Source organism: Tauraco erythrolophus, chromosome 2 (assembly GCF_009769465.1).
Source record: "Tauraco erythrolophus isolate bTauEry1 chromosome 2, bTauEry1.pri, whole genome shotgun sequence".
Lineage (NCBI taxonomy): Eukaryota > Metazoa > Chordata > Aves > Musophagiformes > Musophagidae > Tauraco > Tauraco erythrolophus.
Window position 1 is genome coordinate 22,086,831 of NC_141466.1, and position 26,726 is coordinate 22,113,556.

Consider the following 26,726-nt stretch of genomic DNA (forward strand, 5'->3'; position numbering starts at 1 on the left):
TGCAGTGGTGACTACCTAGGTAGTATTCAAAGAACTAGCATTAATGTTCACTGGGATTGCTGTCATGCACTTTACTTGGAAACAAAGCACTTTAATGTTTCTCCTATTGACATTTTAGTTGAGGAGTAATACATAAAGCCAGGAAGTCTGAAAACCTGACAGCCTTCTCCTGTTCATTCTTCTTCTTTTTTCTTTTTTTTTTTTTTGTTTAATTATTTATGAATTTCTGGTCTGAAATGTGCTGCTGGTAGACAAAATATTTAACTTCACTTTTGCTGTGGATCCTCATAGGTGGTTACTGCTGTTATAAATGCATAACATAGAACCCTTTAGGGTTCCTTATCTGGCTTGTGTGATGAATTAACTGTATTTTGTAATGAAAGAAAAAAAAGAAGTTGAGAAACTCATTTTACTAGTTAAACTTCAAATAATTTTTCTTTGTTTGATATCCATTGATTTATTCAAGTTACAGGTAAAGCATTAATCTCTTAATGTTTTTCTAAGCAGTGGTTACTGTTCATCAAAACGGAGAGAACAGGTAGCATTGAAACAAAATTGCTGGTAAAAACCAAAAAATACTCCACTGTAACTCAAAACTTCTCTATAAAGATTTTGCTTTAAAGAGTTTGATCCTTGAAAGACTAAATAGAATGGTACTAGGGAGTACAGCTATGGTAATGATACTTCTGTATGTTTGTATGGTATAAAGGTGGTCACAGCAAAGATTTCAGAAATAACAGATCTAATAAATTCAAAATTGCCAAGTGACTGAATGGCAGCAGGCGCTTGCAGTGAAGCTGCAAACTGTAAACCGACATCAGCTCTTTGAAATAATCCTTCCTTTACTAGTGCTGAGTTGGGGATTAGTGCTGTGTTATGCCAATAAAATCATTGTTGTGCTGCAAGTTTTTAAAAGCTCCAGTTGAAAGGCTACAGGATTTATTCTGTCCTGTTTTGACAGGACCTAAATGTCACTTTAAGATGTCTAATTGCTTTATAACCTCCTTACCTTTTACCAATAGGTGTTGTTTGAAATGACAGAAATTATTTTAATGGGAAATGTGCACTGACTAGCATTCCAGATCTCTCTCAGAAAGTCTTGAGATATGTTTCCTTTTCAGCTTGGATGTGGGAAACCGGGAGAATTTACTTCTGATCCAAGCTGTTGGTTCCGACAGTACAGCTGTCTCCTTTATGCTGAACCATGGCTACATTCTAAGATTTGAGTGAATGCTGGTATGAAATTTCACTTTGTAAGTTTGTGGACCAAGAGCAGGGACTGCAGTTCAGCTCATGAAGATGGTGTAGCAGCGTAAGAATAACCGAAGTGATAGTTGGGAGATCTTATTTCCTTTTGCCATTCCAAAACCCCAACTTTTGTCTGTTTACAGCGTAGAAGAGTCAGTGACATGCAGGCCATGATTACACATTTGTCAGTACTGCCATCTGAGCTGCCTTAAGCAATCTCTGCCCCTGTTATTGATGTTTCCAGCTGCTTTGTGCAGTGTGTTAGCTCAGCCATTTGTGCAATGGCACAGTGAACCTACTGAGATACTAATCTGGTAGAGGGACTTTTATTCTTTTTATTTTTATTGTGTTTTTATTTTTCTTGTTTCTTTTTCCTCCTGGATTCTTCTTTGTATTGTTTGTGGTGTTTTTTTTTTCTGGATTCTTCTTTTTTTTTCTTTTCCTTTTTTACTTTTTTTGTTGTTTTTTTTGTTTAACATGCTATTTTTTCAGGCAGATCAGCTCCCCAGTCTGATTTATCACACAAATGGTAAATGCTTGTACTGACATGACTAGGGGAATGAACTTGCATGGATACAAGCAACCATAGCAGTAGGAAGAACTAGACATGGAGACTGCATAAATTGGTATTGCTGCCAGTATTTACTCATCAAACTGTAATTTTGCAATGTGGATGTCTAAATCTGTGATATAATACTAAACATTTTAGCATGCTGCAGTCAACCGTGTCTTGGCCTGTTTCTGTCAAAGTCCTTTGGGTTGTAGAACTCACTGATGTAAGAATAGCTTTGGTGATAGAGACAGACCTAATTGGCATCCCACCAGCAATATGCTTTGGAAATTCCTACTTCAAATTAAACATAAACTGCTATCAACTCTTCACTAGTCCAGCTGGGAATGTGGAAGAAAAAACTCATTAGACGTACTCAGATTTGTTGTCATCAGAGGTTCTGAATTGCCCTTGAAACAAGAGCAGAAATTTTCAAATAAGTTTTCTTTCTTGGGTAAAGCGAGCAGTCTTCTCTTAACCATTAACTCACAGTGTCAAGAAATTTATGAGGGTTCTGACTACAACTGAAAGAATTTTGTGTCATGCTCTCGAGTTTAACTGAGATTTATGTTTGTATATACCACTTGCAATTATTTAACATGTTTTACATGTTAGTGAGGAAGAGGAGGAAACTTAGTGCTTTTATGACAGTTGTTTAAGCAGCATATTGCTATGCTAAGTCACTAGTTTAATTAAAAGCTTCAGTTAATGTTTGTCTAAAACTGCTGAAGATGCTACTTTCAAAAAAGATCACCCGATCTTGGTTTCCTTTTCTGGATATACTCCCATCTTGGAAAGCGGAGGCAAAATGTCTCAATTTTGCAGGCTGCCCTGTTAAGGCTATCCTAGCTGTTTCATATAATGCCTTTTTTTTTATCCAATTGGAATCTTAGGTGTTCTTTTCGTTTGCCTTGTGAGCTTTCAGCTGTATGGACTTTTTTAGTGGTATAATCAGTTGTTGACAAAATGCCTGTGAAAAATACAACTTGGAAACACTCGTTTGGTGGACGAGAAGCTCAATATGAGCCGGCAATGTGCTCTTGCGGCCCAGAAGGCCAACCGCATCCTGGGCTGCATCAAGAGGAGCGTGGCCAGCAGGTTGAGAGAGGTGATTCTTCCCCTCTACTCTGCCCTCGTGAGACCTCACCTGGAGTACTGCGTCCAGTTCTGGAGCCCCCAACATAAGAAGGACATGGACCAGTTGGAGAGGGTCCAGAGGAGGGCCACGAAGATGATAAGAGGGCTGGAGCACCTTTCCTATGAGGACAGGCTGAAAGAGTTGGGGCTCTTCAGCCTGGAGAAGAGGAGGCTCCGGGGTGACCTTATAGCGGTCTTCCAGTACCTCAAAGGGGCCTACAAGAAAGATGGGGAGAGGCTGTTCAGGAGGGCCAGTTGTGATAGGACAAGGGGTAATGGTTTTAAAATAGAGGGAGGTAGATTCAGATTGGATATTAGGAAAAAATTTTTTACCATGAGAGTTGTAGAACACTGGAACAGGTTGCCCAGAGAGGTGGTGGATGCTCCATCCCTGGAGACGTTCAAGGCCAGGTTGGACGAGGCCCTGAGCAACCTGATCTAGTTGGAGATATCCCTGTTCCTTGCAGGGGGGTTGGACTAGATGACCTTTGAAGGTCCCTTCCAGCCCTAACCATTCTATGATTCGGGTTGTTTGGTTGGATTTTTTTTGTTTGTTTTGAGAGGTCTTTGGTTGTTTTTTTTTTTTGTTAGCTTTCATATACTGAGATTTGGCTCTGTATTCTACTAAATTCCCTTCTTGTGTCTTCAAAACTGTGCATCTATTTGAATAGCATTATAGTTAGGACCAAATTATTCTGAAATCTATTTTTCATAACTAATGCTACAGATATTTTGCACAACTAATGTTATGAATGTTAACCGAAGTAAATCTAAGAAATAATTACAATATATGAATAAGAAGTTTTTTTTGAAGATGTGTTTAGGGCCAAATGGAAAGTTTCCAGAACTGAGATTAATATTTTGTGAGTAGGGGTGTAAATTTCCATTAGATATTGTCATATAAGAATGTGGACAGGAAACAGCCTTCTGTAAAAGCTGTTAATAAAATATCTAAATCTGGTAATTTTGGAATATGCTTAAAACAGCTTAGTCAGGAGAGGGAAGCGAAGTTGATAACTTCGTGTTACTTCCTGCCTTGCCTTGATGGACTTGCACTTTCAACAGCTTTGCCAGGAAACAGAGTATGTTTGCAAAGCCTGAGTAGAAGGGATTGATTGATGACTTTATGCACCAGCAGACACCGTTTTGGAAATTTTATCGTGTGTGTACATGCATGTGCCAAAGCAAACCAAGAAGGTTTGTCAGAAAATTTATAACGTAGTTGTAGCTTATGATGTTCATTTAGCAGCAGCATTAGATTTCTATATGTGTAAATCTAATGAAAATAGCAAAAATTAAAGCTCCGTAAGCATCATTTAGTTTGCAAATAACAATAAGTAAAAGCAGCCTTAAAATTACCAGCTTGGATGGTTTCTAAGAAATTTCATACTGCTTTGTGACAGAAAGCACACCTTATGAATTCCATCACTTGAGAACTTTAGGGAAAATCTTCTATGGATTAAGTGACTGTCATTCAGATGGACTAAGCTGCCAGCCTTCTTCCACCTCTGTGATGGACTTCTGGCAGATACCTTAAGGCAGCCAGAAATCCAAAGGTAACCTCTACCACTTGGGTAATTTTTTCTGTTGTATGTTGTACTGTGAATAACAGTATTAAGTAGGTGAGTATTCAGTTTTTGCCTTTAAAAAAAAAGATTGACACACCAGCTATGCAGAGCAAGCATATTTGACATATGCCAAGTGCCAACCTGATGGTTTCACTGTCCTGCCATTGTGAGCAACTAAATTTTGGTTTTCCCATTCAAACAACAGGTATTGTTTGGATTAAAATCTACTGCTTTGCACGTAGTACTGTGTTGGCATGTGTAGAGATATGCATGTGTCAGCAAAATGATCTTACAGGGCTTAATTCACCAAGAGTGTGAATCTAGAGTCATTTGATGAACCTGGCCATGTTGGAGTTGCTAGAGAGAGGAAATACAGTGAGGAGACTTCCTTGTGTAGAGGAGGCAGCAGTCAGTTTATGTAAACCTGTAAGATGCACTGAGGGCCTGTTTTAAGAAGTTAATGACAAACTCTTTTCTGTTTAGGTTCAATTTAGCTGACAGGTTACACAGTAAAAAAGGACTACTTGCACAGGGATCAGAATAAAGACTGAGATAAGTGCTTCTTTCACTTAAGTATTAACAGTTTTAGCAGCACAGTTTTTCCTTTGATGAGAAAGTGCAGCTAACACCTTTGATGAGCTAACAGAGAGAAGTCCAAAGGCCATCAAAAGGGACTTCAGGGCATTGGGGCGATTGGTCGAAGGGTCAGGAGCCCAGGTAGTGTTTTCTTCAATCCCTTTAGTGGCAGGAAAGAACATAGAGAGGAACAGAAAATCAAATTTGATTAACAGATGGCTCAGAGGCTGGTGCCACCGACGGAAATTTGGTTTCTTTGATCATGGGGAGGCTTTCCCTGAACCAGGTCTGATGGTACCGGATGGAACATGCCTTTCTCAGAGGGGAACCAGGGTCTTAGCTCAAAAGCTAGCAGGGCTCATTGGCTGGGCTTTAAACTAGATTTGAAGGGGGAGGGGGGGAATATCAAGAATGATAAAGATATGCTGGAAGTACCTGTAGAACAGAAGAAGGGAATTCCAGCCGCTCCAGCCAAGAAGTCAGATTCATACCGCTGTCAGCATGGCACCAGTGCCAGCACCGAGGGTCCAGAGGATGAGGAAGGATCGCAAGTATGTTCAAACGAACTTACACTGCCGTCCAAGAGAACCCCTGTCGCTCCAGCCAGCGAGTCGGCTTTGTCGGAGGCCCAGCTGAAGTGTATGTACACCAACGCACGCAGCATGGGAAATAAACAGGATGAGCTGGAGATGCATGCACATGAGCAGGGCTACGACCTTATTGGCATCACGGAGACGTGGTGGGACGACTCCCATGACTGGAGTGTCAACATGGAGGGGTATAAGCTTTTTAGAAAGGACAGGAAGGGGAGACGAGGAGGGGGTGTCGCTCTCTATGTCAGCAACCGGCTGGAATGCGTGGAGCTTCGCCTGGGGTCGGAGGACGAGCTGACAGAGAGCTTATGGGTCAAGATTAGAGGACGGGGACGGATAGGGGATGTTACGGTAGGGGTCTGTTACAGGCCACCTGGCCAGGAGGACAGAGCAGATGAGGCGCTTTATAGCCAGATAGGAGCAGCCTCGCGGTCACAAGCCCTGGTCCTCATGGGGGACTTCAACCACCCTGACATCTGTTGGAGAGACAATATGGCAGGGCACAGGCAGTCCAGGAGGTTCCTGGAATGCGTGGATGACAACTTCCTCCTGCAGGTGATAGAGGAGCCGACAAGGAGGGGTGCCATGCTCGACCTTGTGCTCACCAACAGGGAGGGACTGGTGGGTGATGTGAAACTTAAGGACAGCCTTGGCTGCAGTGACCACGACACGGTGGAGTTCAAGATCCATGGGGCAGCAAGGAAACCATTCAGCAAACTCTGTACCCTAGACTTCAAGAAGGCGGACTTCGGCCTCTTCAAGGACTTGATGGGCAAAGTGCCGTGGGAGGCGGCCCTGGAGGGACGAGGGGCCCAGGAAAGTTGGTCCACATTCAAGGAGCACCTCCTCCAAGCTCAGCAGAGGTGCATCCCGATGAAGAACAAGTCGGGCAAAAAGACCAGGAGGCCTGCGTGGATGAACAAGGAGCTCCTGGACCAACTGAAAATGAAGAGGTTAGCCTACAGAGGGTGGAAGCGGAGACAGATAGCCTGGGAGGAATACAGAGAAGCTGTACGAGTGACCAGGGATCAAGTGAGGAAGGCTAAAGCCCTGAAGGAATTGAATTTGGCAAGGGATATAAAAAGCAATAAGAAAAGCTTCTATAGGTATGTAGGGGACAAAAGGAAGTCCAAGGAGAACGTAGGCCTCCTCCAGAAGGATACTGGTGCTCTGGTCACCCGGGACATAGAGAAGGCTGAGGTACTCAATGAATTTTTTGCCTCAGTCTTCACTGATAAAGCCTCTTGTCTTACCACCCAAGCTGTGGAAAGAACTAGCAGGGACTGTAAGGATGAACCACCGCCCACTGTACTTGAAGAGCAGGTTGGGGAACATCTGAGGAACTTGAAGGTGCACAAGTCCATGGGACCTGATGAGATCCATCCGCGGGTCCTGAAGGAACTGGCGGATGAAGTTGCCAAGCCACTGGCCATTGTATTTGAGAAGTCGTGGCGGTCTGGCGAGGTCCCCGATGACTGGAAGAGAGGGAACATAACCCCCATTTTTAAAAAGGGGAACAAGGAGGACCCGGGCAACTACAGGCCGGTCAGCCTCACCTCTGTGCCTGGCAAGGTCATGGAGCAGATTCTCCTGGGAACCATGCTAAGGCACATGGAGAGCAAGGAGGTGGTGGGTGACAGCCAACATGGCTTCACCAAAGGCAGATCGTGCTTGACCAACTTGGTGGCCTTTTATGATGGGGTGACAACATCGGTGGACAAGGGTCGACCAACGGATGTCATCTACCTGGACTTGTGCAAAGCTTTTGACACTGTCGCGCACGACATTCTTCTCTCTAAACTAGAGAGGCATGGGTTTGATGGATGGACCACTCGGTGGATAAGGAATTGGCTCAATGGCCGTACTCAGAGAGTAGTGGTCAACGGCTCGATGTCCATGTGGAGACCGGTCACGAGTGGCGTCCCTCAGGGGTCCGTGTTGGGCCTGGCCCTCTTCAACATCTTTGTCGGTGACGTGGACAGTGGCATGGAGTGCACCCTCAGCAAGTTCGCCGATGACACCAAGCTGTGTGGTGCCGTCGACACGCTGGAAGGGAGGGATGCCATCCAGAGGGACCTCGACAGGCTGGAGAGGTGGGCCCGTACCAACCTCATGAAGTTTAACCAGGCCAAGTGCAAGGTCCTACATCTGGGTCATGGCAATCCCAGGCACAATTACAGACTGGGTGGAGAATGGATCGTGAGCAGCCCTGAGGAGAAGGACTTGGGAATACTGGTGGACGAGAAGCTCAATATGAGCCGGCAATGTGCTCTTGCGGCCCAGAAGGCCAACCGCGTCCTGGGCTGCATCAAGAGGAGCGTGGCCAGCAGGTCGAGGGAGGTGATTCTCCCCCTCTACTCTGCCCTCGTGAGACCTCACTTGGAGTATTGCGTCCAGTTCTGGAGCCCCCAACATAAGAAGGACATGGACCAGTTGGAGAGGGTCCAGAGGAGGGCCACGAAGATGATAAGAGGGCTGGAGCACCTTTCCTATGAGGACAGGCTGAAAGAGTTGGGGCTCTTCAGCCTGGAGAAGAGGAGGCTCCGGGGTGACCTTATAGCGGTCTTCCAGTACCTCAAAGGGGCCTACAAGAAAGATGGGGAGAGGCTGTTCAGGAGGGCCTGTTGTGATAGGACAAGGGGTAATGGTTTTAAAATAGAGGGAGGTAGATTCAGGTTGGATATTAGGAAAAAATTTTTTACTATGAGAGTTGTAGAACACTGGAACAGGTTGCCCAGAGAGGTGGTGGATGCTCCATCCCTGGAGACGTTCAAGGCCCGGTTGGATGAGGCCCTGAGCAACCTGATCTAGTTGGAGATATCCCTGTTCCTTGCAGGGGGGTTGGACTAGATGACCTTTGAAGGTCCCTTCCAGCCCTAACGATTCTATGATTCTATGAAGTGCAGTCCTGGTACATCTCAGCATCTCTTAAGATACTTGAATTAATATGTATATCCCAAATTACTGATTTTCAATGGGATACATAGAATTGTAGAATCATAGAATGGTTTGGGTTGGAAGGGACCTTAAAAGATCATCTAGTTCCAACCTCCTTGCCACAAGCTCGGACACCTTCCACTAGATCAGGTTGCTCAAAGCCTCATCCAACCTGGCCTTGAGCACTTCCAGGGATGGGGCATCCACAGCTTCTCTGGGCAGCCTGTTCCAGTGACTCACCACCCCCAGAGGGAAGAATTTCTTCCTTATATCTAACTGAAATCTACCCTCTCTCAGTTTAAAGCCTTTGCCCCTTGTCCTATCATTACATGCCCTTGTCAAAAGCCCCTCTCCAGCTTTCTTGTAGGACGCCTTTAGGTACTGGAAGGCTACTAGGTCTCTCCAGAGCCTTCTCTTCTCCAGGCTGAACAAACCCAACTCTCTTGGCCTGTCTTTATAGCAGAGGTGCTCCAGCCTTCTGATCTTCATGGCCCTCATTTGGACTCACTCCAATGGGTCCATGTCCTTCTTATGTTGGAGGACTCAGAGCTGAACACAGTATTGCAGGTGGGGTCTCACGAGAGCAAAGCAGAGGGGCAGAATCACCTCCCTCGACTTGCTGGCCATGCTATGTCGCATGTTACTGGTCCTTCTCATGTCACTGCTGGGCACCATTGACTTCTATAGGATTTGAGGGAGGGAAGGTAAATTTCCTTTTGCATGGAATTGATACCTTGATAAAGGAGTTTAGAAGTTCAGAACTTTTAATGTCATCTTCACAAGAAACTCTTTAAGATTTTTTTGGAGAAAAGCCACAGGTTGTTCCATTGTGCCTTTACAAAGATGGCTGAGTTGGCAAATTCTTTTGTGCAATTTAACATTGGAGTTGAATGCTGACATTATAGAAACTGGACACCTGTCTCACCAGATGTGGCTGCCTTGTAGTTTTCTGAGAAATTTCTATTGAGCTACGTAAAGCTATGTTTTAACTGATGTAGGAGGGTTCTTTTTGAGTACTGTTCAGTAGGACCGTAGCAATCCAGTTGATGACAGGACTAAACAGTGCTTTATATTCAACATAGTGGATTCAATTAAGCTTCTCCATGTTGAAGGTATTGACTGTGAGAATATTTAATGTGACTTGTGTTTTTGATGGTTTTTCCGTTGTGGGTTTTTTTTTTCCTTCTTGCCAGCAGGTTGTAGTTTTAGCCTGTCTATACTGAGCCCATTCTTATTTGCTGAAATGTCAGATTAGTATGGTACATTAGTTGTATTGGGTTTACATGGTAAGGTTTTGGTACTGGGGGGGTGGCAGCGTTGCTTCTGTGAGCAGAGGCTAGGGCTGCCCCCATGTCCTATAGAGCTAATGCTAGCCAGCTGCAGGATGGACTTACTGCTGCCCAATGCTGAGCCCATGAGCAATGCTGGTAGCACCTCTGTGATAACGTATTTAAGGGGCAAAATACCCTGCTCAACAACTATGAGAGAGGAGTGAGGATATGTGAGAGAAACAACTCTGCAGACACTAAGGGCAGTGAAGAAGGAGGGGGAGGAGGTGCTCCAGGCACCAGAGCAGAGATTTCCCTGCAGCCCATGGAGAAGACAATGGTGAGGCAGGCTGTCTCCCTGCAGCCCATGGATGTCCATACCCACCATGACTCATTTAGAGTCACCTTTTTAGCTGGAATACTTTTAATAATAATTAAAAAACTTTTTTTTTTTTAATTCACAGTGGAAGTAAACAGAGAATGCGGTTCGGTTTTGGTCTCCTGAAATGTCAGTAGACTATACTTTGTTAATGTAAGCGATGAGTGTGGGTTCTTGGTGAGTTCTCCTATTCCGTACATGTCTGTTCACTCAACTAGCTGTAGCATCAATTTATTTTTTGGTAGGGGTTTAGGGACTAATTTTTCAACTTGGATTTTTTTCCCAGAGGATCAGTTGTCTTTGATTTTTCTGTAACTTCTTACAGGTATCGGATGATGGTCGATATGTCTTGCTGTCTATCCGAGAAGGATGTGATCCAGTGAACAGACTGTGGTACTGTGATCTACAGACAGAGTCTCAGGGTATATCAGGTATGTGTTCTCTTGCTTTGTAAGTTTTGCTTCATTTTAAGACTACATAAGACTTGAAAAACTTTATTTATGTTTAAATATATATATTTAATTTATGTTTAAATATATATTTTAAGTATGTGTATTGCTTAACGCTCTCTCTTTTTTCCTAATGCAGAGATTATGAGAAAATGTGCACTGCTTCTGCTAGCCTTCCATTTTCTGTTATGTATCAGTAGATGGAAAACTCCATTCTGAGTTCTGTAGTTTGTTTAAAAGGCCACAAGGAAAAATTGAGGTGATATAAGCAGCCTTATCAGTGTATGTTCCATTTCTTTCTGCACCACTTGTACTTTTCCATGTTTAATTTTTTTTACATTTTAAAAATTTCCTCTGTCTCCCTTCAAGCGCTGATCTCCTTTTTTTGAAAAAAATACCTGATTGATAGGTAACATTTTTTTCTCCATATAGTGCTAGGAAAGGAACAAAAATCCCCTAGTATTTTAGTAACATAAGTTTGCTTTGTAGCATCATTATTGTTACAGTAGAACTATCTGCTCACATTTCAAATACATGTTCATCAAATGCTCCTTCCTTGTCTTCTGGTTGGGTTATCCTTTGTTTTTTGTGTATTTGGCTTTTTAGCCTAAATGGCATGGGCTGAAAGTATGGTACTTTGTTCCATATGGCTGTTGTTGATGGTTGGCATAGTTAATTAGTTTACTGATTGGTGGTTTTGTACTTCCAGAGTATTGGATTATTGAAATATCTTCCTCAAGATGTGCTTTGCATATGACACAACTTAGCTCTTTTTGATTCTTTGTGTCTTCTGTCTTCAGAAACTTCAGAAACAGAATAAATGCTGCAGTAGCTCCTTCTTAAATATTAGATCTCAAGAAACTTGTTCTTTTGCCCATAAACAGAATATTCGAGGCTTATGAATGTGATTAGAACTGATAGCAGCTCTGCAACACAGAGTGTGTAGTTCTATTTCTCCCTGCCTTTATTACACTACATGGTTGTGTGATCTTCCCTTAGTTAGTTCACCAGCAAGACTTAGTACAATATTTTGAATTTTGTTGAGTGAAACGTTAGTGATGATATTAAACAGTTTTATACTCCTTTCTGGGGGATTATTAATTTCGTTTTGTGGGCATTTTGTCACTCTCTGCTTTTATAAAGGATATTTCTTGATTGCTTATGAACTTGTCTTGGACAACTGATTAGTTGTTTCATGTTCTCTTGAATGCAGAAAATGTTAGGCCTAATAAAAATTATTACAGATGCTTCCTATGCAACTTTTTTACAATAATAAAACTTTGTAGATAAAACTGTTTAGTACAGTGAAGCATTTATGTAAATGATAAATTGCTTTGTCGTTCAAGTCGACACTTTCCAGCTAGAGAGAGAATACATAAAAAGCATAGCTCTCCTCCCATGTTCACCCTCCCATTTATAGATACACTGGACAACATTGAAGAAAATACTAGCATTGGGCTTGAAAGACCATGGATGAGAGAAAGAAGCTTCTATTTTGTACTACCTGGTATAAGGTAAACCTACAGTTTAACCTTTTCCAGGCTTGGAAATGCTTCCTTAAAAAAGGTTTTTGTCTGAACCAGTCTTTGACTTCCCTTCCTATTTGTTTATTGTTGGCTGGGAGTTGTTCCATCCCTCCAAATTCTCCCTTTTTGCCTATAAAGGAAAGATTCAGCTGTAACTATTTGTTTGCACAAATTCTCCATTTTATAAACTTAGGAACTCTCCATATCTGTCTCACTAAGTTGCCAAATACATTTCCAGTACAAAGACTTATATTTACCCTTGTCTTTCTACCTCCATGTTAGTAAGCACAAACCTAACAGTAAACATCTAGGATGTTTCCTGGAATTGATTTTCCATGCAAATGTAAACACGCAGAACCACTGGTCCTTCAACCTTTGGTGGCTAGAGGCAATAAATTGAGCAAGCAGTAATACATGGAACCTTATATCTTGGCTTTATCAGTCTAGACCACAAGAGGTGTAATTTCAGTTCAACTTGTAATTTTCTGGGACGGGAAGTGCAGAAGAGGTTGCTTGTGAAGTTAGGAGAAATGAATGCCAAACTTCATTATTTAAGCTGTTTTAGACAAGTAAATAAGCAGCTGTAGAATAACGGAGTTTAATGGCAAGTCTTCTTCTTGACTTAAGACCGACCTGCCTCTAACTGCCCATTTGTACAGACTGCTCAGTAATACCTCAAGGTACATTCAGATGGGTTAAGATTAAGTGATGCTTAGAGAATTGTGTATAACAGAAGCACATTCTTAGCAAAACCATGAGATGAAAATACTGGCTTTGTTATGCTGTCTGTAGAATGCAGTGTTCAGTACAAAGGTCTGTGTAAGTATCAAACCATAACACTTGTTATGAAGTGTTAAGAGAATCAAGTGTCTTTGGAAAAGTATCTGTACTTTTGAAACTTATTACATTATCCTTCTGTCTTTTAGAATGGACTTTATTTATGAGTAGACCTCATATCTTTGGTGACATCTAAGATATTTCTTGCCATTTTCCTCCTTCATAACTATCAAATGTTTAATCTGAGCCTTTTTACTTGACCTGTTTACAATGATCTGTTTGTTCAAAAATCCATTCTAGGGTTCAGAATCTTAGTTTTGAAGAAAATATAAAGAAAAGAGAATAGCTAGTGTTTTTCTGGTGTCCTAGATGGTACTTGCTATAGATAAATAATTAGGTTTTCAGACACTTCTTTTTTCTTCCTTATTTGCTCTCTTAATCCAGGTTGTCCAAGAATACACTAGTTCTTTAGAATATTTTCTTTTTATGCTTTAGGTCTTTCAAGTTTCAAACTTTACTTTAGACTTACTCAGAGGGGATCAAACACAAAAGGCAATGAGGCCTTTTCGAAAGGTAACAGACAGTAATATTTTTACATGGCATCCATTAACTTAGACCACGTATTTCTTTGTGGGGAAGTGAAAGCAACTGCTTAGCAAAAGTTAATGGATGAGATTCTAACTCTTACAAAGTTTGTGGCAAAACTCTAATTATAGAATGACATACTTCAACAGGTTGTTTTAAAAGCTGTTCTGTAGCATATATTGTTTATAAAATAACGTTTCAATCATGTAATTGCGAACTTCTCTTTTTTAAAATACTTTCTGTCCCAAGGTAGACATACCGCTGCATAGTTTGAAATGCTACATGTTAAACCATAAGTTAAGGAATTTTCTGTTACTTCAGAAGTGCACAAAAATGCAAAGAACTGATTCTCATCTGTGACTTACTACCTGAAAAAACTATTTCAAAGTGTCATGTTAACTAACTTAGGGTCACCTTTCTTGATTTTTGATTACTAGTAGTGCATTCTTTTCCTTTGACAAGAGGAAATCAAATTTCTTAGTATTTTCATTAATCAGAACATGTTCTCATATTCAAGATATACGACCACTGAAGAGTGAATTTCTTTTCCTTCTGATGTGCTGAGGCCTTGTGGAGTTACCTAGTTCTGTTACTGTTTCTTAGAGATGATGATTGCAATGATAAAGGCTGCTTATTTGGCCCCCTTGCTAACAAATGGCTGCGAAGAAGTCGTGAAGTTCAGTGTTGCAACCTCAGTACAGACAGCCAAAATGCCAGGTGGTTGTCTGGAGGAAAACTACAGGGACATCTGTGAAATGCAGTTCCTTATGGTTATAGATCAATAGTTAATTCCCAGGATGGAGAAACTTATCTTTTCACTGGAAGATAAATATCCATGTTTCATAGTTTAAAAAAAGTAATGTGAGATAATTTGATTAAAAAAAAAAATGCAGTTACTTGTTTACCACTTTGTATATTTTGGTGGTTCAAAAGCAAAGAAAATGAGTTCTGAAAACTAAAAATAAATGATGTTATTAACACTTTCTGCTTCTGAAAAAGCAAAAAGAATTTCTTGGAGATGAGAAGTGTGGAAGTGTCTGTGTCTCATGTTAGAAACTATAATAGCCAAAAACTATAGAAGAAAAGGAAAGTCTTCTCTATCTGTAGATTAAATGTAAATTTGTAGAGGAAGGGATGAAAATAGCAGGGTACATTGAAAGAATGAGCGTGTGTGTGCACATGCCCTAAACAGCTTTCTCCTCTTCTTTCATACCTATGGCAAAGTTTGCATTAGAAAATTCTGCATAATATCTCTTTCAGTGGGAGGGATGTCAGGGCAAGGTAACAAAATATAATCAAAAAGTTGTGTCAGACCTAGGTCCATGTGTGTCCTAATCTACTATATTGAAAAACTGGTGGTTTATTTCTTACCTAAGATGCATCAGATCTTTTAGTTACTGAATCTTTTTGCAGTGTTGATAGTAACTTCTATGTTAGTTTCCTTCAAACTAATATTATTGAAACCACAAATGACTAACTTCTTACCTGTTTTTTATGGTGAGGTAGGTTTCACAGCTTTACAGTTGACTTCTTTAGTGTCACACTTTAACGTTTAACTGTTACTGTACTGATGGTGTTCATTTCTAGACAGAGTTAATATGACAGTAATAGTTGTTTATTAATCCTCAAGATTAAAACTTGCTTTAGAGATGCAGAATAAATACTCTAGAAAGTTCACAATCCTGGATCTGCTGAAGCCTTAAATGAGTCAACAGGAATGTGACAATTTGAAAAATGTAATTTCTTGAAAACAATCCGGCCTTATCCAAAAAGCAGCACTAAGTTGCTCTACTCAGTTGTCATGGTTTAGCCCAGCTGGCAGCTAAACGCCACACAGCTGCTCACTCACCCTTCCCCACCTTCAGCGGATGGGAAGAGAATTAAAGAGGAAAGAGACTTGCGGGATGAGATAAGAACAATTTAATACTACTACTACTAATATATGAATATATACATATGTATAACAGTAATAATACACTGTGCATCACTTGTTTGTGTATAATTGCTCACCACTCGGTGACCAAGACCCGTCCTGGGCTAATGAGAGGAGAGAGAGAGAGAGAGAGCATGCACGTTTCCAGAAGGGCAAAGGCCCTTCTTTCTGGTTAACCCTCATCTTTATACTGGGCATGATGCTGCAAGATATGGAATACTCCATTGGCCAATTTGTTCCTCAATCCTAAGTCTAAGTCTAAATCATAAGGGGAGTTGTGGACCCTTTGTCCCGGCTATGCTCCTCCCCAGTGTGTTGTGCTACTGCACACTGGCGAAACATAGAAAGCTGAAAAGTCCTGGAGGCCTCAGTGCCAACTATAAACATCAATGCACTGTCAACATTCTTCTCATAAGGAGTCCCAGACTAAAACCAAAACAGAACTGTTCTAGCTGCTAAAAAGAATAGCTAACTCTGTCCCAGCTGAAACTGGGACATCAGTGAAGACTGTGCAAAGAAATTTCTCTTAGCAATAACACGTCATCAGCACTGTTCTCTGGGTGAAATGAGAATTTTTTTTCCTTCTCCTAAGGCTGAATGATCATTAATTCCATAGGACAGATTAATATCTTAAATTGATTTTATCCAGATTGAGTTTGACTAATTGAGATGTCTTCATTGCATAGTGTGTACAGTGGTAGAATTTATTAACATTTATTATTTCATACTTTATCTAATAGTCTGGTTCATTAAAACAGTGAAGAAACAGTAAATATAGTCTCTTCCAAAGATGGACCCAAATGATTTGCTTTTTCAGTATTCTGTGTGTTTTGAAAGTTCATAATTATAATTTGATCTTGTCTAATCCCAAAGTGCCTTTGTTCTTGGTTTATAGAAAATGAAAATACAAGCTGAAAAGCACCACGTTAGGGAGCAGTGAGAGAACAGAAGAAAATATATTTGGCGTCTTCAAAGAATAATGTGGTACATTTTCATAGTGTGCCTCTTAATCAGTAGTAATCTCCAAAACTGACAAAAATGATTTCCAGGACAGTTGGGTTCCAATTATCCTAATAACACTTATAAGTGCAATTAATAAACAGATTACGTTCATAAAGTCTTACAAACAAGCAACGTAATTATTGCTGTCCTCACAGGTTGAAAAATGAACTGAGGGCAGCAAAGAGGCAGCTTCCATCTTATGTCAGTGTGTTGTCTGTACCTTTTGTATTGTATTTCTGGAAAAGGAGAAAATGATTGTGGAATACTTGGCACCCCTCTGCGAACGTCCCAGTCAACATACCTTCTGCTCCCTTTTGCCATTGCTGAAACAGAGACATGGCACAGAATTTGCAACCAAAAACAGGGAAGGAGCTATGTAGACATAGTTTGTATTTCTCTGCCCTCGTGAGACCTCACCTGGAGTACTGCGTCCAGTTCTGGAGCCCCCAACATAAGAAGGATATGGACCAGTTGGAGAGGGTCCAGAGGAGGGCCACGAAGATGATAAGAGGGCTGGAGCACCTTTCCTATGAGGACAGGCTGAAAGAGTTGGGGCTGTTCAGCCTGGAGAAGAGGAGGCTCCGGGGTGACCTTATAGCTAGCGGTCTTCCAGTACCTCAAGGGGGCCTACAAGAAAGATGGGGAGAGGCTGTTCAGGAGGGCCTGTTGTGATAGGACAAGGGGTAATGGTTTTAAAATAGAGGGAGGTAGATTCAGATTGGATATTAGGAAAAAATTTTTTACCATGAGAGTTGTAGAACACTGGAACAGGTTGCCCAGAGAGGTGGTGGATGCTCCATCCCTGGAGACGTTCAAGGCCAGGTTGGACGAGGCCCTGAGCAACCTGATCTAGTTGGAGATATCCCTGTTCCTTGCAGGGGGGTTGGACTAGATGACCTTTGAAGGTCCCTTCCAGCCCTAACCATTCTATGATTTGTGTTCTTCTCACTGCCATCCTCCTGCTGGAAGTCCCGAACCCTTCAGATCTTCTGGCTGATTGAAGCATGTGTTCAGGCTTTCCACTGCTTTGTTGTAAGGATGGGGTACGCTGCCTGTGTATGTAACTCAGGGGCTGTGTCTATACAGTAGCATGTTGGCCACAACCTGTACTCTGATGCTGAGGTCAAGAGGTACATGCCAGCTCATCTCTGTGTAACCAAGCTCTCTTCCTCCAAGGTATCCTAACTATGTTCAAGTTGCCTATTGGGAATTAATTTGGCAAATACTGTCCCACAAACTGTTTCTGCATGCTGTCTGCTAGTTGGCACAGACTAAAAATGTGATGGGGAGATGTGCTAGCAGTTAAATAGTGCAGAAGTCGTGGAGCAGTGCTTCAGGCCTGTGCCTCACCTCTCTTTTCTGAACTTATGTATACATGTAACCAGGTTGATTTCACACAGCATCTATTTTGTGTCAATTTCTTCTACAGCCAGGGGTGTGAATTGACCTGGCATTGAGTATAGAATTCTTGTTACAACATGTTTCCAGCTGAACTATTCCAGAGCTGAGATGGCAATGCTGGGTGGTGGAAAGGAAGCAATACAGTTGCAATTTGCCTGACTGAAAGTTATGTTTCTTTAAGGAGCAGTGGTCACAAAACAGGAATAATAGAAATATTAGTATGATGGTAATGACTGTAATAATTTATATCGAAAAACTGTCTTAGGAAACAGAGGTAAACTTAAAAGATGACCTCCATCTCTCCTTCTTTCTCTATGTGCATGTCTAGTATCTTTCACCAAGCACTAATTTGTGAGGTACAGAATTGTTTAGTTTGGAAGGAACCTCTTGAGATCTAGTCCACCCACTTTGCTTAAACAGAGTCAGCTAGAATGGATAGCCCAGGACTGTGTCTGATTGGGTTTTGAATATCCCTACAGGTATTCTCCACAACTTCTCTGAGCAAGCTGATGCCAGTGTTTGACCACTCCACATTAAAAAGTGTTTTCTTGTGTTGTGAATGAATTGCCAATTTTTTGTGCCTATTGCTTCTTCTGGCAGTGTGTGCTACTGAGAAAAGTCTGGCTCACTCTTCTTTATTCCCTCTACTCAGGTATTTATACACATTTGATAAGTTTCCCCCTGAGCCTTCTCGTGTCCAGACTGAAAAGTCAAAGCTTCCTCAGCCTCTCGTCCTGTAAGCTCCAGCCCTTTAATCGTCTTTGTGGCCCTGTGCTGGGCTTTCCCCAGTAAGTCCATACCTTTCTTGTACTGGGGAGGCTGGAACTGTATACAGGACTCAAGACGTGGCCTCACCAGTACTGAGTAGAGAGAAGGAATCACCTCCCTTAACCTGCTGGTAACATTCTTCTTAATGCAGCACAGGATGATCTCGGCCTTCTTTGATACAAGGGCACGTTGGTGGCTCATGGTCCGCTTGTTGTCCAGCAGTACTCCAAGATCCTTTTCTGCAGAGCTGCTTTCCAGCCACTGAGCTACCAGTGTGTACTTGTGCCTGGGATTATTCTTCCCTAAGTGCAGGACTTCATTTTTCTTCCTGCAGAACCGCATGAGATTCCTTTCAGCCCAATTCAGCAGTCTGTCCTGATCACTCTGAATGGCACCGCAACAATCTGATTTGTCAGCTGCTCCCCCCAGTTTTGTGTCGTCTGTAAATGCACACTTTCCCAGTATCCAGGTCATTAATGAAGGTCTTAAGAAGTATTGGCCCCAGTATCAACCCCTGGGGTGCACCACTAGTGACTTGTCTCCAGCCAAACTTCAGCCAACACTGCCTGCAACTTCCACATGCGTAACCAGTTCTTCCTTGTTTGCAAGCAGTGAGTCAAGCAGAGTGCCTGCTTTTCTTTGGCTTCTTGATCAGCTTGGGATGTTATCACCAAGGCTCTCTAGAATTCTCCTAGATTGCTTGAGCCCTGCTGCATTGTCTTTCCAGCAGATATCACAGAGGTTAAAATTTCCATCATGAGGAGTAGGGCCTGTGAACATGAGGCTTCTTTCAGTTGTCCGAAAAAGGCATCATCTACTTCTCCTTCGTGATCAGGAAGCCTATAGCATATACCTACTACAGTAGTACCCGTGTTGGTCTGCCTGCTAATCTTGACCCATAAGCTCTTGACTGGCTCCTGACCTGTCCAAAGGCAGAGCTCCATGAGTTCCAGCTGCTCTTTCACATATAGGGCAACTCCCCTCCTTGCCTTCCCAGCCTGTCCTTCCTAAAAAACCTTTATCTATCCATCGCAGCTCTCCAGTCTTGCGAGCTATCTCACCATGTCTCTGTGATCCCAATGCGGTCATAGCCTGGAGGCTGCACACAAACTCCTGTTTGTTCCCCATATTGTGTGCATCAGTGTAGAGACAGTTCAGGCGGGCACCCAAGCTTGCTGACTCCCCAATACAGGTTTGAGAGCTTTCTCCATGAGACTGTTCTGCAGCACTTCCTTCTTTACATGCCTAAGCTTAGAAAGATCCCACTTGAGCTCTGTTTGGTTGATTGCTATGTCCCTTCTGTTTCTATCACCTGGGCCCTTTGCTTGCTTACCCCATCCACAACTTCCTTACTTCTTTGTTGAAGAGTCTCTCTCTCCTCTGTCATTTCTAGTTTAAAGCCCCACTTACTAGGTTTGTCAGCCTGCAAGGATGCTTTTGCCCTGCTTTGTCAGATGGATAACAGCACAGCAGTAGTACAGGATGAGATAACCTAGAATAGCTGCTGAATCATTGGCTTCTCTAATGGATGTGTGTGGATGGATGTCTTCTGTTCCTTATTTGCAGCTTATTTTCTATGGAAATAAGAGATGTTTAATCCCACTTTGCTTTTTGAATTATTGGCTCCCAACTTCAAGCACTTGTGGTGGAAAGGTAGGAGTCCCAAGGTGCAACCCTCACAAGAATGCATGGGAGGTCAAGTGGCCAGGGAGAGGTGAGAACCTGTTAAATAAGGGCTGTGGCATAAACTTGATCTTGTTATACCTTGAAGACTCACTCAGGTGAGCAGCATTATGAAAGCCTGAGATGTGTAAAAGGCTTCAGAAGAAATTTTTGTCTCGTTAGACTTAAGATACTTTCAGTCAAGATTCTCTCCCCTGTGGGTTATCAGAGACGTGAAAATCAATGGAAATTTGTCCTTCAGCTGTGACATTCATAACAGCTCTCTTCTGTGTGAATGCTCTGATGACACTCTGCCTGTGCTGAATCTTAATATAAATTGAGTTAAAATGTCAACCAACTTTATACAAACCTGTACACCAGGTTCCATTAGTTCCAGTGTCCAGAGACTTACGTGTCTCTTCATTGCCTACAAGATTCTGTTTATGCTTTGTAGTCTTTTAAGAGGACTTTGAAGAGGCACCTTTCCTGTGCATTTGTTTACTCAGATTGTTATAACATTCAGCAGGGCTTTGTCGTTGCAGGAGATTGTGGTGACCTGAGGTGGCACAGTTTCAGAACCGTTCCATGGATTAGAAGGAGCAGCAATAAGCACAGCTAGGTTTCTAGATAGCTCCTTAAACAACCTGTTTTCTCTTCTGTTTCCCAGAGGTGACAACTGTAAGTCATAGCTCAGTTCATAGTGTGTTAGGCAAGTGTGTTCTCAGAGTAGAAATAAAGTCTTAACTGCTGTAACTGAGAAGATGCACTGGAATATCAATGGTAAAGGAATATTAGTTGATGTGGTGGTGTATGATTTAAAAGATACATAGGGTGGACAAATAGGGTAGTTCTGTTTGTGTTTAAACGTGTATGTCCATTTTCATGACTGGGCTAATAACTGGGATGTAGGTTGGGTATGTAATAACAAGGCTAAGTTGCTCTAAGCCACATGTTTGTCAAGTTCATCCGACAGCTAGTTGCATCTTTGCTGTGAAATCGAAAGTATGGATAAGATGGTTAGCGCATTTTCTTACATTATGCTATACTGCAGGAATTTGGTCACTGCCTAATTCTGTATTAGAGTCAAAGTGAAAATTACTTGCAGACCCTGGATGTGTTAGAGGAGAAGATGGACTGAATTTACCTGTTTAGACCATTAGCTGAGGCTCCTGTGGTCCTTCTGTAGCTATTGTGCAGAGAGTCTGTGTGAAATGAGAGTCCTCAGGATGATTCAGTCCATGTGGAATACAGGTAGCCCTCTGGCTGGGTCTGTGCTCTGTGCCGATTGCCAAGGGTACCAGTGGCTGTTAGCTCACATGCTCCTGAAAATAAAGGAAGGCAAAGAAGAGGGAAAGACCACAAAACTGGAAGCTACTTTTAAAAATTAAAACAGGAACATTCCTCCCATGACAATTGAAAAAATACAAAGCTGGGGTGAGAGAGCAGATGATCTGATTAAGATACAGGTGTTCATGAAAGAAGTTCTCCAAAAAAAGAGAACTATATGCAAGACTATTTAAGTGAGTATTAGTTATTTCAGAAATTGTACTGACTGGCAAAGAGGGAATGAAGGAAATTGAAAAATGAAAGAAAATGTCAGGATATTATAGGTAGCCTAGGATCTAGCAGATAACACATCCGATATAGATGCTTCTTGCATGTTTTAAGGACAGAGCACTTTGACAGTGAAACTCCAATTTAGTGACCTTAAAGAAGAGGCAAAATAACATTAGATTAGAAAGAGGAGAGGCTCTCATTATTTCAGTCAAAGTGCTTTTACATGCTGGAGATACTTGCTGAGGGATGATGTGTACAAATAGTCTGAATTTGCTTCTGAAAGCTGAGATGATGACCATTGTATTTCTATTTATTTATTTATTTAATGCCATGTTAAGGTGATACTGACTAAACTAGTTGTTGGATTGTTGAAGTTGATTGACCAAAGAAAGCCTCTGTCAAATGTTTGACACAGGACTGTGGTGTTTTAATGAGGAGAGAAAAAATAACAGCTGGTAATTAAGGAAAAGGACGTAATATATGAAATGAACCTCAAAATTGAAAAGGCATGACTGGTTTTCTGTTATTACAAATGGTCTTGTGGTAATTCTGTGTTTAGGTTATTTTTTCTGCCCTGACCCCTTTTTTTTCCTTTCTTCTGTACTAGACTCCCAACACCGCTGTTCCCTATGACACTTCAGTGTTTGGAGCTGTCCTTTAAAATCTAACAGAGGCTGATTATAGGACTGTCCTTTATCCTTTCAAATTTCTTTGAGATACATCAGGATTTAGTTACCGTTTGAGCAGCGGGTAAAAATAAGTGCATGTGCATATACTGAAGGACTAAAGCCACACTACCACTGTAGAAGCTCACATGCTCAATGTGCTGAGTGTGTTGCTCTACAGCAGCATCCTGGCTGTAGCAGCAAGGCTGAATAGGCAGATTTGACTTCCCTTGTCCAGATGGGGCAAAACAAAAGTAGGGCTTCCCTTAACTACAAAGGGGTCAAAGTACTAAACTACTCCTATCTCGGACATTTTATAGGCATGTTACATGTTGCTAACTCTTCTTGTGCTGAATAGTAATGTTCTGGTTTCTAGATTGAGGCCCTTGTATTAAGTGAAAGGCGCTTGTGTTGTCATAAAATGGTTCATAGTTTGGATCCCTTTGGTGGTATGGTGTATGGCTTATTTAGAAATAGTAATTACTTTTATCATTTTTCTCGTTTTTAAGAAGACCTTAAGAATTAGGAAAATTCCATGCAATATGGCAATATTACGCTGGATATAATTAGAGGTTGAGAGGTGATTTCATATGAGCATATACAACTTCAAGTCTTCTCTGTCATGAATAGAGGTTATTATATAGTTTTTTGTTATTATATTCATTTTTGGGAGTTTGTTTTAGCTGAGCTAGTCTAATTCAGCACACAGATGGGGGGTTATACTCTTGTGGAATATTTCTAGTCTGGTATCAACTAATTTCTCATAGTTCTGAATTTATTTATATTCTAAATTCATAGTTTAGAAAGTTATGTTATTCTCATTGAAGCAGAGTAAATATGCTGTACTTAGGGAGGATTGTTAGAATGGGGATTTGTTTCTAACTTAGTGTATGTTAGAAACATGGTACAATTATTTTGAAATTTTTTTTTACGTATATGTTAAGAGACCTGCTTGCTCAGAGTAGAGTTTTGTTTCATTAATCTGAAAGGCAAAAAAAAGTCATTACCTCAAACAACATTATTCGGTTTAATTATTTTGCTTAAATTTGCAGGATAGACTGGAGAAGCGGGGCAGGGGAGGGGGATCCATCTTGGGAAGAGAAAGAAGAAACAGGAATGCAAAATGAAACAGTATGTTTCATGTGTGGAATTGAAAAACACTTATCAAATATCTGCCTGACAGAACTCATAAGATGACTGTGAATTCAGGGATGAGTCAGCTACTCTGGGAATTATTGAGCAGCACAACACAGCCCATAACAGGCTTACAGGAGTTCAGATATGTCTTTCCCCAGCAGATGGATGGAATACGTAGTCTTCCCTTTTATTTACATGTAACATGTTTTTATAACAAGAAAAATATTTCCTTTTAATTTCAAATTAAATTCATTAGTTTCTGACTGTTTCAAAAAGATTAATGCAACAGAATAAGCATAACCAATTAAAAAAAAAAGCTGTAAAAACTTTTTGCCTCCTTAAATTGTGACCTTTTTTCATATTCATGCTCAGTTACATACCTATCTTGTTTTTATTGGATATCTAGACAATACAAATAAATTAGTAAATCTGCTGCTTTTCCATCTTAGAGGCTGAAAGGGAAGATCCAGATTCTCCCACAAGAATTGGCAAGAACTGGAACAGAATGAAATAAAAAGTTCACTCCTTTTTGCTAACAATCTCTAAGTAGTAGGAACAATGCCTGGCTTTCCAAAGCAGCAGAATAAGCTGCTCTCTTAAGCTTTTCTTTGCTCTCCTGTTCTTGTTTTCTGACTAAGAGTCTGCTAGGCAGTGATGCTAAATCAAAATGCCTTGTTGTTTGAGGTGCCTGACTTAGATTTTAGCTCACTTTAGTTATCTTTGTTGTTTTAAATAATTTCAATTTTTTCACAGAACGTGATGCTTCCCTTTGCAGGAATGGAAGTCATCTTCAGTCATCTTTCTAGCGAAGAGGATTACTATACTGGACCTTACATATAAGGAACATACTATATATTTCCATGTTTTGTCCCATATTGGATAGATCTGTAACATGATCTGGACATTACAACACTGAAATATTTCAATAATTAACTTTCAGATTCTATGCTACCCCATGGAACCTGCAGTCCTGAGCTACATTTCCATTCTATAAAATTCAAACGGAGGCAGGGACCACAGAAAAGAATGCATGATAACCTGCCTGCTGAGCTACTGAAATTAGGAAATGGGCAGTGTTGAGGTGAGAGGGACAAGGTTGAAACTACGTGGGATGTAGGCACTCCATGTTCAATAGGTAGCTACCTCTCTGAGGTATCACGAAACGTGCAAGGAGGTGGTGTTTTTCCCGTAATGGCATAGCGTGGAGAACACATGCTGTCTTTGCTTTCACTGTGGATGTTGTCTCTTGGAATGAGGCTTTGTATTCACTCCATACTTTGCCTTCAGTTGAGGTTCTTAGCTTAGATATTATATATATATTTTAATCAAATCAGAATCTAAAAAGTGACATTTTAAGTACTCAGGGAAAATGTGTTCCTTGTGGAAATCTTCTGGGACCTCTGTCATTTCTGTGCATTTCAGCACAGTATTCCAGGTGCCAATCGATTGAAAGTAAATTGCTTTGATATAGAGGGAACCCCTGGCTTAACTTTCTCACAAGCTATCTTTTTGTGAAACGTGGTTTACCCAATATTTGCCACTTCATTATTGCTTTAGTAATCTTGAGTTAAAGCATTTCGTTGAATTCCTGCACAGCACGCGTTGTGGCTTCTTTTTGCATGTACTCCCTTTAAATGATATGTGAGGAGATAATTACATCATTAAAGGCTGTGCAAGCCTGATTTTTTTTTTTTAGTTCTGCGGTACTGAAGGCAGTTGTATCTTGTGCCTTCATTGATCATAATGTTTCAATGGCTGTGGACCAGCAGTAGTTAACTCGCCCTGTGTTGGCCAGCAAATGATCTTGACTCTGAGTGGAGATCACATCTTATAAATGAGAGTAGACTGTTTCTAAATGTTTAAGAAATTTAAAGGATTTGACTTTCTTGTTTCTACACTTGAAACTTTAAGTGTGTCAGATAGCCCATCTCCCTTTACTATATGTAATTGCTCATGATATTTTGTCAACAGTCATAGGCTAATTGAATTTACAGTGCGATCTTCTGCAGTCATCCTTGTCAGTTTGTTTTCCCTGGAAGATAATCTGTACAGCAGTGTTTCTGTTTCTTTCCACGAGCATTACAGGGAACATCTGAGCGTCTTTTCTGCTTCCTAGGTTAGCTAAAATGTTCTTCATGCTTCCTTTCCCTCCTTCACAATCTTTATGCTGTATACAGACTGAGTCATTTTTCTCTTCAAATATTCAGGTTGCTTGCTAGATTTTCAAGTGGGCTGTTGTGAGCTATTTGTGCCAAGAATACTCCTTTTTAGAATAGGAAATTACTGTGATAAGTAACTTATGACAAACACGTAGCTATTTTTTATGAGAATTTTAAATTAGTCTGAAAAGATAAGAGGTTTGGGGGATATTGTTCTGCCTGCTCCCCTATTACCACATGTATCTTGTGAATCCCACCTGGTTAACTCAGTTTGTGGCTTAGTTTTTATCACATAACTCTTTGTGTTAGAAATGACTAGGTTTACCAATTGGAATTTTATGTTTACAACTAACTTAACCAAATACACTTAAAAAAAACCCTTTTATTATCCCATATCAAAGTGTTTTGCAAATACTCCCTTCCTCAAGACTAGATACCTGTGGTCATAATTCACAATATTGTGGCAAGCCAATATGTGGCAAAAGACACAACCAGAAGAAGACAGCTGGGCTGTTGTTTAAGCTTTTGGGAGAACTCCCTTGCTATACTCTCAAGTAGCTGTGGATGTGGGTGTTTTTCCTTTCATGCTTGCCGCTTCGGTTACTTATAGGGTAGGGTTTAGAAAGACTAGGGAAAATTAAAACAATGGGATTCTTGTCAGGATTTCACCACTCTTTGTCAGCCACTGAACCAAATAACAGTTTAATTTTGCTTTATGAAATTTCAGTAGCAGAGATGTAACAGCTGTACATTGTGTCAGGAAGGACAGCGCTGTGAGTTCATGTCCAAAAGGTTATCCCTCACTCAAGACTCCGGATTTCCCTACTTACCTTGCAAAAGTGCAAAAAG

General features: G+C 41.1%; 1 protein-coding gene across 1 annotated transcript in view; it reads left to right on the plus strand.

Annotated features, from left to right (window-relative positions):
- Window positions 1-26,726, plus strand: part of PREP (prolyl endopeptidase) — a 120,406-nt gene that overhangs the window by 26,532 nt on the left and 67,148 nt on the right. Inside the window, exon 7 of the mRNA XM_086608147.1 lies at window positions 10,582-10,687. Coding sequence (XP_086464273.1) covers window positions 10,582-10,687 — 106 coding nt within the window. The remainder of the gene's footprint in view (window positions 1-10,581; window positions 10,688-26,726) is intronic.